We start from the raw sequence: 12,466 nt of genomic DNA on the forward strand, positions 1-12,466 counted from the left end.
GTAATTCAACTGCATGATATAGGAAATGATGCCCTATTTCTTCTTGAATCGTATACTTCGTTGTTTTTGAAAGGCAAAAACCATATTTGTGGAGTCGATCTATCAGCTGAGGAAAAATAAAAATAAAAAGTAGACTATTCAGTATTAGGTTGTGGCTCATATTCATTCTTGGCTTGAGTGGAGAGTGGCAACTTTGTGAGGTACACCATTGAAATTAAAAACAAATAGAGGACCTAACAAATGGGATGACCCGGATTCGTGTTGTGGTAAAGTTCATATTGTCGAATAAGAAGACTTACGGATAAACGCAGACTACAATTAATTCCAAAACACCCCAAACCACAACCCTTTGAATAAATTGTTTCTGAAATTAATTTTTTTCACTAACGCTACCGAACTTTTTTCTAATTTGTCCAATCATATCGCAATGTAACACTCAGAATAATTAGAATTACCTCTAGGCTTGCTTCACCCTTGGTGAGTAGTGCGGTATTCACTCGCTGTATCCGACTTAATTCGTGACATCTCTGGAAGATGATCAACCCGTATAAAAGTGCCAGTGGAGCTGTTCTCTTTTCTGGATTTTGGTCTAACAGGATCATCCGAGACAGAACTCTGAACACTGTCGGACAAAGGTTTTGGATTTGTTTTGTGATCTCTGAAAAATTTAGCGTGCTCAAGCCAAGATATCCCCTTGATCTAAGAACCGAGTTGGTCCCTCTTCTTGTCACTTCCACTAACTCTCTATCAACTTGGTTCATAAGGCTTGACAGCATCTCAGTTCCAGAATCTGTCTCAGTGCTTCTTGTCTACGAAAATTTTTTTTCCAGGTAAAAGTCATTATAAAAAATAGCACCGGCAGCCGTAGGTTTATTTGTGATTAAATGAACACTGGCATGTCAAACTATGTAAACAAAGGAAAGCGAACAAGTACGCGCAATCGTGTGCACATATTTTTCCTCTTCTGAAGAAAATAGGTACTAGAAGGAGAGATATCGGATAAACGAGCAGGAAAAAAAATGTATGTACAAATTTACCTAATCTTGGTCATCGTCTTCCCAAACATCTCCGACAGTGGCTGAGTCCATCAAAGGTAGCTCATTCTGAAAGAAATTTGTCACCTTTAGAAAAAATACCTGCAACTCGGAAGCGGCAAAGAACAGGGTTCGTACGGGTCATGGAAAACCTGGAAAGTCATGGAATTTCGAAAAAAAAATTCCAGGCCTGGAAAGTCATGGAATTTCGATCAGAGTCATGGAAAGTCATGGAAAATTGTTATAATTTGACATTTTGCAAAAACCGAGATGAAAATAAAGAAAATTCCTTGCTTTCACAAGTTTTTGTTTAATAAACTATTCCTTGTTTACGTGTTTGCAACGACAAACGCGCATTTTTCCCCCGATACCGTGTGATACGTTTTTGCTGAGACCTGGGGCCGAGTCCCAGCATCGCCATGCGACCAGGCCTGCCACGAGGTAAAGATGAGCTTGAGCGATCATTCAAGCAGATTTAATATATAATGCCTGGAAAATGCAAATTCCAAGATGCTTGGCTGAGTAACCCGCAGTATAATAAGTGGATAGAACGCGGGAGTTCTTCGTCAGAGGCAAAATGTAAAGCATGCAAAAAGACATTCGCTGTTCAAAATATGGGAGAAGCAGCAGTGAAAAGCCACATGAAATCGAAGAAGCACGTCGATGCTGTTAAAGGTACGTTTGTGTGTTCAAATTTGAATTTACTAGAATTTAAAGTTTGCATCAAGACAAGAAAATGCATGTTTGCGTTAGATATTTGTCTCGATATTTGTACCAACTCGTGATTCATTTAGGATGCAGCCTGTATTGGGTATAACATAGATTTAAGTGCTGTGGTGTAATAAGAATCGGCAAAATAATCAAACAGAACAAAAGAATTTGTCATCTAAAGCGACAGAATATAAATAAATGTCTTTTTAATTTCGGGATGACAAAGATAATGCATGGATTGTACCGATGTTTAGGCAAGAGTGTTCTTTTGAGTTTTTGAGAGGCTGCAGGGGGGGGGGGTGGTTGGGGGCCGGTGGGACTAAACTCGGAGGTATATTAAATTTCAGATATAAAGTTAATGTATTATGAGGGACTAGCAAAACGGCCATTTCATATTTTTTTATTTAGCGCATCTTTATTTATTAATACAAAATTTATACAATAGTTAATACTATGCGATACAACACTAATACACTAAAAGTGAGTTTTTATTTTTCCTTGACATTTGTGGCTCAGCATTGGGATTAATTATGGCTTCAGCCCCCCCTCCTTCAGTTCTGTTGTGGCGCCTGTAAAATATGGTTTATTTTTATAAGTGGATTGCAATTTCGATGAGGCTATTGTGAAATTTTGAGATTCCAGGATTTCTGTGACAGTAAATTCATTTAATTAGGGCTCATTTTTGACGATATTCATAAACAAACATTTTTTAATTTGATTTTAGACGAGAGTAGCAATGCCAGCCTCAGAAACTTTTTACCTGCTGTTGGAAGCCAGCGTGGTTCACATGAAGTAGGACGCTCTGAACAGCCATGTTCTTCCGGTGCCGGTGATATAAGAAATTATGTGGCTTCAAATGAGACACTTGCTGCAGAAGTTTTGTGGGCACTGAAAGTAATCTTGTCTCACTATAGTTACAAGAGCTGTGAGGACATTCCAGAACTATTTAAACGTATGTTTCCGGACAGCCAGATAGCCAGCAAGTTTTCCTGTGGCGAGAAAAAATGTGCTTACTTAGCTTGTTTTGGCATAGCACCCTATTTCCAACGTAAGCTTACGGATGAAGTCACAAAACTTGAATTGTTTGTTTTACTTTTTGATGAATCGCACAATAAAGTTACCCAAACCAAGCAGATGGATCTGCATGTTAGGTTTTGGGATGCAAAGAACTCCAGAGTGCAGACAAGGTACCTAACCTCTGTATTTCTGGGACATGCTACAGCCGACGACCTTTTGGAAAAGATCGTTAGCTACCTTGATAGTATCAAGATTCAGAAGTCCAACATATTGCAGTTGTCAATGGACGGGCCTAACGTGAATTGGAAACTGCATGAGCTATTCCAGGAACTGATCTCTGAGGTTGACGAAAACGCACCCATCTTAGTTAACGTAGGCTCTTGTGGACTTCACATTGTACACAATGCTTTCAAAGCTGGATCAAAGGCATCTACTTGGAGCATTCAGGAAGTTCTGTCTTCTCTTCATTGGTTATTTGTGGATTCACCAGCACGAAGAGAGGATTACACAGAAATAACCAGCAGTGTTGTATTTCCAATTAAGTACTGCAAGCACAGATGGCTGGAGAACCTGCCAGTTGTAGTACGGGCCCAGGAAATATGGAAAGAAGTCACTTTCTATGTGACAACGGTGCAACGTAGCAGCAAATATAGTGTGCCAACTTCAAAGTCCTACAAGACGATAAGAGATTCAACCCAAGATCCACTAATGCCTCTCAAATTTGCTGCTTTTGAGTCAGTGGCTAAACAGCTGCAACCATTTCTGGTACAGTTCCAAAGCGACAGCCCTCTTCTACCATTTGTGGCCAGCAGTCTAGAGAAGGTGATTCGTGGTCTCATGAAAAGGTTCGTGAAAGCTGATGTACTCCAGGGTGCCAGCTCTGCAGTAAAGCTTCTGAAGATTGACTTCAAGAAGAGGGAGAATTGCCTTGACGTGGAGAAGTTGGATGTTGGTTTTGTTGCTGCCACGAAGCTGAAAGAATTGCAAGCAGCCAAGAAAATCAGTGATCGTCAGACATATGAATTTAGGAAGGAATTCCAGTCGTTCCTTACAGCTACAGTTGGAAAACTTATTGAGAAGACCCCAATTGCCTATTCCCTTGCCAGGAACCTGTGCTGTTTGGATCCGATTCATATTGTGACAGAGAAAGAAGCAAGCTGTGCGAGGTTCAAGATTGTCCTCAAGAAATTGGTAGAATGCAAGAGGGTTGATATTCATGATTGTGACATTTTGTTGTCACAGTACAGTGAATTTACGGAACGGGCTACACAGGTGCACAAGTCTGAGTTTGAAGACTTTGACTTTACAGATCAGAGATTGGATGCATTTCTCCAAAAACACATTGGTCTTGTCGGTTCACTTTCCAAACTGTGGGACGTTGTGAAATTCCTCTTGTGTCTCTCACATGGGCAAGCAAGTGTAGAAAGGGGATTTTCCGTTAACCGACAGCTAATGATTGAGAATATGAAGGAGACCACTTTCGTTGCCCAACGCACCATTCATGACCACATATTGAGTATTGATGGATTTCATAAATTGGTCATTTCGAACGAGCTTCTTACCTCTGCTAAAGCAGGAAGACAGCGGTATCACGCCCATCTTGAAGAGCAGCGACAGCTTGCGAAAAATGTTGCCAAAAGCCACAAACGAAAATCTGTGGATGAAGCAAAAGCTGATTTCCAGAAGAAAAAGAAGAGACTTGAAACAGAGATCACCACCTTACAGTTTGATGCTGACAAATTAGCTAAAGAGGCTGAGGTGAAGAGGCAGCTCGTCTTGTTAACCGAATCAAATGCACTCAGAAATGCAGCAAAGGAGAAGAAGATAGAACTAGAAAACTTAAACAAGGAATTGGAAGAGTGTGATAAATAAGTCCGAGTGACAACCTGTCCAAAAGTACTGCTTTCTTGAAGTTATTTACCAGAATTGCAAGCATTTAACCATTGAACAAATAGATTTGTTCATACAAGGATGCACTCATATATTTTTCTATATTGTAGATGAAAACTGAAACCTCATACTGCAATTGTGAACACTGAAACAATGACTGTATTGTAAGGAAATTAAGATTTTATAGTTCTGGGCTGTACAGGTTTTGTTAGGAAATTAAGTCTGGATTATACAGTTTTTGTTACGAAATTTTAAAAGATATAGTTCTGGATTGTACAGATTTTGTTAGGAAATTAAGTCTGCATTGTATAGATTTTGTTAGGAAATTTTAATAGATATAGTTCTGGACTGTACAGTTTTATAAGGAAATTTTAAAAGATATAGTTCTGGACTGTAAAGTTTATCTTAGGAAATTTAAAAGATATAGTTCTGGACTGTAAAGTTTAGTAAAAAAGTATCTGTTTACGTCGTGTTGTTGCACTTGTGTCATTTTGTTGCACGGAAATAAAGATTCCGTGTTATACGTATGAATTTAACTGGTCTTAGCATCTTCTTCTTTTCTACAATTTGGTTAACATGCAAGGAAAAAACGAATTGATGGTACTGTAAGTATATATTGAGAAAAATAATTTGAACAATTGGGTCATGGAAAATCGGAAAAGGTCATGGAAAAAGTCATGGAAAGTCATGGAATGTCAGAAAGTCAAAAGCGTACGAACCATGAAGAAACATCTGGGAACGTCGAGACGTAACTAAAAACAAATCTGCCAAAACACTATTGAACATAAAGTTGTTTACCTCTTTTCCTGGCAAAGACTGCATTTTTGTTTGTATCGTGACAAAATTTAGACCGCTCTCGGCCAAGGTGCGTGGCACAGATGGCAATATTTCTGTGCATCGCTTCACTGTTTCAAAAGAGCTCTGGGTTTCGCTGATCACCGTTTTGAATGCAATATAATTTTTCAGACGTCTTTCACATACCTATATTGTAGATGTGGCAAAAATTTGTCTTTTCTCAAAGGCCGGCCATAGATGTCCTGAGCAGCAGCGAGCAAGGCGTGATTTCCTTTTCCATAAATATTCTTCGAGTAAGATACGTCTGTTACTGATTTGCAAAGCCTGCAATAACTGACCTTTACGGTAGTGGAAGATCTACTTATTTTTTTGGGCGTCTGCTGAATATTCCCAGTTGACATAATTCAGTTCGAAGCGCTTCACGTGTAGCTACGCTCGACAGTGGACTAAGTGGAGACAAATTCTCACTTATTCGCCCCTCCCTCAAACCCCTAATTTGTAACCTGCTAAAATCTGGCAGACACGTGACCAGCCTGAACCAGGGTCTCTCCTCGCTCGCTCCAAGGGGCGGGAAGATGAGAGACCCTGAGAACGAGGTTGAGATTTGGTAACTCTCGGTAGCATGAGGTGTTCGCTAAACACTCCAGGATATCCAATAATCGCCACAAAAAAGTAATTAAGAGGCTGTCTCTCTTATTTCCACCCGGTCAATTTTGCGTCAAAAATAATTTTGCCTGAAACTCTGTTAACAGAAAGACTTTACCTAGGAAAGAACTAAATTAGATTTGGTTTGATTCGAAATAATTTTCTGACTGCATTATGGACCATAATTATTTCCCAGTCCGTAGGGACCGTCGCAACGTCTCGAAAATTGAAAAATAGGCATATTTTGTAACGTTGTAAAATATTTGATTCGCATAGTTAAGCCACAGAATTTATATCAGATTGCTTAAAAACCTTTCTAGTTTGCCAAGAAAGTTAGAATTTGCCCTCTCAACAAATTTGAAAAGGCGAATTTTAGCATATTCTGACCACTAGAAATCGCCATCGGCCGATGGCCGTAAATAACCTTGATTTAGATGCTAAGTTTTGGGATTTGGGACCTGGTTGACGATTCTATCCTACACAGCCGTTAAGTTTAGACCTTTATAGGCAAAAATATGCAAAAACCCCTGTACGTTTTCGATTTTTCAAAAGTTATGACCGTTTGAATCAGCACATGTACGAGCATTCGCGATTTTTTCGCCTACACCAAAATCGAACCACTGGAGCAGATTTCGTCATAAATACAGCTTACCCGCTTTGCAGCCCGGCTTCATGGCTCACTTCAGAATTTTTCTAATAACCAAATTGGTGAAATCCATGATAACTTCAACAAATAGCTACGTATTGCCTTCGAAAAGTAGGCGGCATCCATCGTGATTCGTGGTATCAAAACAAATGCCGGAATTGGCCACATTTCGCGGTGAATCACCCATTTAACATCGCTGCAGAGCTGAATTTTTTCCAAAATCAGAATATAAACTCTCCATGTCTGGAAGCTGAGGGAGAAATGAAGGTTTTAGGCTTCTGAAGTGAAGAAATAATCGCTTAAATTTAGATCCAGTTCGAATATCCTGAGCTTGCTTCTCTCGGTTCCGCGTCGATTGTGTCCACAGAACAGCAACCTGTCAATAGCCGGAGAAATCGGCTACCAACGTGTTAAAAACTTGACACATGCTTCGTATGAACAGATGTTATAAGTGTTGCTTTTGGTAAATTTTCAATCGATTTCATCAAAACATTTCACTGACTACTAGATATTATAATATATTACACTATAACAACGCTGTCAGAACTTGATATCGGAAGTAAAGGTAGTTTGTATCTGTAGAGCATATTCTACACTTCAGCCACCGTATAAGACATTGTTTACATAAGTCTACTGAGAAACACACTGACAATCACTAATCACGTCCAACAGTTTGTCTATGAGGATCTGTTTTTTGTCTCTCAATTTTACAGGGATCTCAAAATGACTACAGATGGGTCTCAACAAAACCACATTGAATTTCTGAAGTGTGTTATTGTGGTAACGTTCACAGAGGTCCTACGTATCGTAGCAGATTGGATGTGAGACTTTGATCTCTTTGTTAACTTTGTCTACAGGATCTTATCTCTCGGAATTTTCCTGGATGCATTGGATATCTTCCTCCTCATCCAGTGATATCCCGATCACACCCTGATCTTTTCGCCGCATTGCTGCTAGCCGAAAGAAAAAGCTCTGAACTTGCTTCTTTGTCAGCTACTGTTCTCTAGTGAACAAACGTGCATTTGATTCATTTTTCGCATTTCGCATGTCCACTGCAACTTGGGCGGGGTCAGCCTTTCGCCCAGTTCTTTCTCCAAGTGTAAACCGTGCCGTTAGGTATTCTTTTACCTTCTCTGAAAATCTAACGCTGCCCCTTGGTTTGCTTACGGCCCATCCTGTTCGTAAAGACGAGTGGGACGAAGTATCCACGGGAGAAGTGAGTGGTGTACTAGAATCTAACGAACAGCTCGAACACTCGATACCAGCGGTATCTATCGACGAGAACTTAAGGGCCCAGTCCCTTTTGATTGCATCATACTGGCTTTAACCTGCTGACTGTATGCTTTCCAACGTCCAGGTGCAGCTCCAGCTGCGAAAAGGTTTCGAACACTTCACCACATCCAAACACAGAGCATTCAAACAATGGCGTTGTACTCTCTGTTTCCTTGCTGCCCTTTGAACGACGCTTGACCACACGCTTTTCAGGAGGATCATAAAACCCTTGAGATTCTATGGTTTGAAGGGACGTTTGACCTTGGTGCTTGATATAAATTACGTCATATGGAATGTACTTCCCTTTACCGATGCCATAACATTTCCAAACTCTCAGACCGATATCTCCATATTCGAATCGAAGTTGTGGAAGCTACTAAAATGCTCAATCTTATTTATACAGAGAGTGTTCTTTGATTCGTCTACTATTCTTACTGCAGCTGTTGTTCCCTTCACTGGGTGTTTCGTCAATGCGTATCCTCTGTCCAATGAAAGCTTTAACAACCTCGCTGAAGACTCGCTACAGACTGAAGCCTCTCTGGTTTCGAAAAAGCACTTGCATGCCATACTACACTTGCAGGCCTTCCAAAAAAAGTAAAGGGTTAGCGGGTTCACCCGCTATGACTAATGCGGACCTCTGTTATGCACGATAGTGCAATCGTTCAGCTTTAAATTCCAAAACGCCAAACTTCGACACATAGACTTACAGGTGGAGTTCTATGACTGATTCTTGAAGAGAATGCAGCTGCAATCCAAAGTTTCAACGGGACATTAAGCGCGAAACATGGCTTTAGTTTTCGAGTTTAGTTCGCAACAACGAGTCAAAGAAGAGTATCGACAGATGCCGACCGCTGAATTTTGGAGGTATTTGCTGGAGTTATCATAAAGTCCAGTTCACCAGTTTGGAAAGCGAGGAATATCTGAAATTTCACAAAAACCCATGATTTCTCCGGCTATTGACAGGTTGCTGTTCTGTGGACACAATCGACGCGGAACCGAGAGAAGCAAGCTCAGGATATTTGAAACTTATTTATTAATTAAATGATATCAAACTCCAGGTAAAAGCATTTATTCTTTTCATCCAAAATTTTTCTGCCCAAATATTACTTTGGGATACAAAACAAAACCATATGGCACAACGTACGGCACAAGCTATCAGCGGTCTTCTCTTTTGTGCGGACCTTTGTGAGAACAGTATAACATCGAACTGGATCTAAATTTAAGCGATTATTTCTTCACTTCAGAAGCCTAAAACCTTCATTTCTCCCTCAGCTTCCAGACATGGAGAGTTTATATTCTGATTTTGGAAAAAATTCAGCTCTGCAGCGATGTTAAATGGGTGATTCACCGCGAAATGTGGCCAATTCCGGCATTTGTTTTGATACCACGAATCACGATGGATGCCGCCTACTTTTCGAAGGCAATACGTAGCTATTTGTTGAAGTTATCATGGATTTCACCAATTTGGTTATTAGAAAAATTCTGAAGTGAGCCATGAAGCCAGGCTGCAAAGCGGGTAAGCTGTATTTATGACAAAATCTGCTCCAGTGGTTCGATTTTGGTGTAGGCGAAAAAATCGCGAATGCTCGTACATGTGCTGATTCAAACGGTCATAACTTTTGAAAAATCGAAAACGTACAGGGGTTTTTGCATATTTTTGCCTATAAAGGTCTAAACTTAACGGCTGTGTAGGATAGAATCGTCAACCAGGTCCCAAATCCCAAAACTTAGCGTCTAAATCAAGGTTATTTACGGCCATCGGCCGATAGCGATTTCTAGTGGTCAGAATATGCTAAAATTCGCCTTTTCAAATTTGTTGAGAGGGCAAATTCTAACTTTCTTGGCAAACTAGAAAGGTTTTTAAGCAATCTGATATAAATTCTGTGGCTTAACTATGCGAATCAAATATTTTACAACGTTACAAAATATGCCTATTTTTCAATTTTCGAGACGTTGCGACGGTCCCTACGGAATGGGAAATAATTATGGCCCGTAATGCAGTCAGAAAATTATTTCGAATCAAACCAAATCTAATTTAGTTCTTTCCTAGGTAAAGTCTTTCTGTTAACAGAGTTTCAGGCAAAATTATTTTTGACGCAAAATTGACCGGGTGGAAATAAGAGAGACAGCCTCTTAAAGCTTCTCACGGCTGAAATGAAAGAAAAACACAATTTCCGATACAACAGTAATTGGTTGCAAATTTTCCAGAAACAATAGTCCAGGGAAATTCCGGGTCTAATTCGAAATGACCTAAAGGGCGGTTCACTGAGCTCATTTTCTTGGTCATTGCTCTCTTTTCTGATCAGACTACATTGCGTCTGTTTTCTTGTCGGAAACTTCCTATCGCGCTATGGACTTGAGTTATTTTACTACTCTAAGGCAGTACCCTGTATCAAGAATGATACGGTGGCTGCAGAATCGTTCGCTTCTAGCGAATCCTCTTCACTGCGGCGCTTGTCACAAGGACATGGTTATGGTTGGGAGAACCGATGGCCACATCGACGGTTATCAATGGTTAGTTGCTGCAATAAGTATATTATATGTGTACCATATATTTTATTCACGGTTTCTCTTTTGAAAGGTCAGGTTGGAGCTTTAATTACGCTATAAAGGAACGCCGACAAGTGTTACCTTCAAAGTTCGCCTTATTATACTGCTTGGAGTTCAGAAAAATGCTTAATTTTACTTAATGTATGTTTTTAAGAGTTGATTTAGTACAAATGGTCAAAGATTACTTCAAATTCTGCATTACTGGGGCAAAATTTAAACTGATGGAGTAGTATAAAAAATATCACAAGAATTACAAATGGGGTTGGACTGACTAGGAGTTAAATTTTCACTAAAAGTTGATAACATACCTCGCTTTGAAGGAGGCGCGAGACACGCAAGTTCATGTGAATTTTGAAGAAATTAACTTACGCAAATCTTTCTCTTTCTGCGTCCTCTAAAGGCTTTCGTACGCGCTTAAGTCCGCTTCTGAATCGTTTCAGAAAAAAAATACTGTTTCAGTACAGGCTTGTAAGAAAAGGCAAAACGAAGGTTTTAAATTATAAAAGTAATTTATAACTTACACTTCGGTTATCTATTCTTTTTTTAACTTAAGGAGATGCAGGACATGCAAGAAAAAGAGAAGTTTATGGGCCAAAAGCTTTTTCGCTGAATTCCCCAAAATTCCTCTGGGGGAAATGATGATGATACTTTATTTTTGGTCTATCGATGAAACACGAACACGAACATCGAGAATGATGACCATGAATAGAAATCTGGTGTGCACTATATTCAGACGTTTGGAGGGTGTGTGTTCCCAGGACATCACCAACAACCCGTTCATCCCCTTTGGCAGCCCAGCCTTGGTGAAGTGCGATGAAAGCAAATTGAATCATGTGGCGAAGGTTAGTGTTAAACAATGATAATAATAATAGTAATAATAATAATAGCAATAGTAACAATAACAATGATAGCTACGACAACAACAACAAACAAGCTCATTTTAATATATTAAGCACCCAGACTTTAGCAGTGCTAATTATTGCCATATTCTGTAGTACAACAGAGGAAGACGTGCTCCAGACGTGTGGGTACTCGGAGTCATCTCAACAGCTACAAGACCTGCTAGGGGATTTTATGAAGTGGTTGCAAGAAGGGATCGCAACACTCTTTTATCGATTCTCGAGAAGTGTCTCCTTCCTGGGAGCGAGGTTATCACGGACGACTGGGGCGCCTACGAAAACCTTGAGCAGCATCTTCCCAATCACGTAGCCCGGCATTGAGTCGTTGTCCACGCCAACAATTTTGTTGATCCAGCGACAGGGGTACACACCCAGGAAGCAGAATTGGCGTGGGCAAATTTGAAGGCTCCTATTAAAGCACGACGTGGCATTTCACGTGATGACGTTCAGACGTATCTCAATGATAGGATGTGGAGGCAATGGTGAGGTCAAGACAATATCATCGGTTTTTTTTTGCTTGTCTTAGCCTCGCAATATAGGGACTACGTAATTTAAGTTTGTAAATTAAATTGTAAGGCCATGAAATAAATAAGTAAATAATAATCACCAACTCAAAACTCTTTGGAGATTGTTGCGATAGCAGGCTAGCCCCTAAATCGTGAGTGTGTTTCTTAATTTTTAATTTTCTCATTTTTTTTACGCCTGTCGCGACCCAACAAAAAAGATTTTAAAATTTTTTTTTAAAAACTGAACTAGTGAGCAGCACTATGCGGACAGTAGTTTTAAAGCTTCTCTATTCTCCGATGCATTTCTTTTAACTGTCGTGACTTCTTAAGGGAGTTTTACTGGTTAAAACTAGACGCCTGTTTCTAAGCCATTGTTAGCAGCCATACGGGAACCAGTGACCTTAAATGCTTGGCCGGACATACGAGGAACAGGCGAAGTTGTAAAAAAATTTGAAATTTTTTGGGCAAGGTGAGAAAATATTTTGGGAGCCACGGTTTTAG

The 12,466-nt window shown here is 39.9% G+C and overlaps 1 protein-coding gene and 2 pseudogenes across 1 annotated transcript; 2 read left to right on the plus strand and 1 right to left on the minus strand.

Annotated features, from left to right (window-relative positions):
* Positions 1-5,848, minus strand: part of LOC136279352 (uncharacterized) — an 8,301-nt pseudogene extending 2,453 nt beyond the window's left edge.
* On the plus strand, positions 1,165-5,349 carry LOC131786972 (uncharacterized). Its single transcript, XM_059104025.2, has 2 exons — positions 1,165-1,709; positions 2,470-5,349. Exons 1-2 carry the CDS (start codon positions 1,520-1,522, stop codon positions 4,632-4,634), a joined length of 2,355 nt encoding a protein of 784 aa, XP_058960008.2. The 5' UTR covers positions 1,165-1,519; the 3' UTR covers positions 4,635-5,349.
* A 5,404-nt stretch (positions 5,849-11,252) lies between the features above and the next one.
* On the plus strand, positions 11,253-12,014 carry LOC131773297 (uncharacterized; annotated as a pseudogene).
* The last annotated feature ends 452 nt before the right edge of the window (positions 12,015-12,466 follow it).

The sequence above is a fragment of the Pocillopora verrucosa genome, chromosome 3 (assembly GCF_036669915.1).
Source record: "Pocillopora verrucosa isolate sample1 chromosome 3, ASM3666991v2, whole genome shotgun sequence".
Classification (NCBI taxonomy): Eukaryota; Metazoa; Cnidaria; class Anthozoa; order Scleractinia; family Pocilloporidae; genus Pocillopora; species Pocillopora verrucosa.

Coding starts and splice junctions, on each gene's coding strand:
- LOC131786972 (XM_059104025.2), top strand. CDS start 1,520: ATGCCTGGAAAATGCAAATTCCAAGATGCTTGGCTGAGTAACCCGCAG. Junction 1,710..2,469: donor GCACGTCGATGCTGTTAAAG/GTACGTTTGTGT, acceptor ATTTGATTTTAG/ACGAGAGTAGCAATGCCAGC.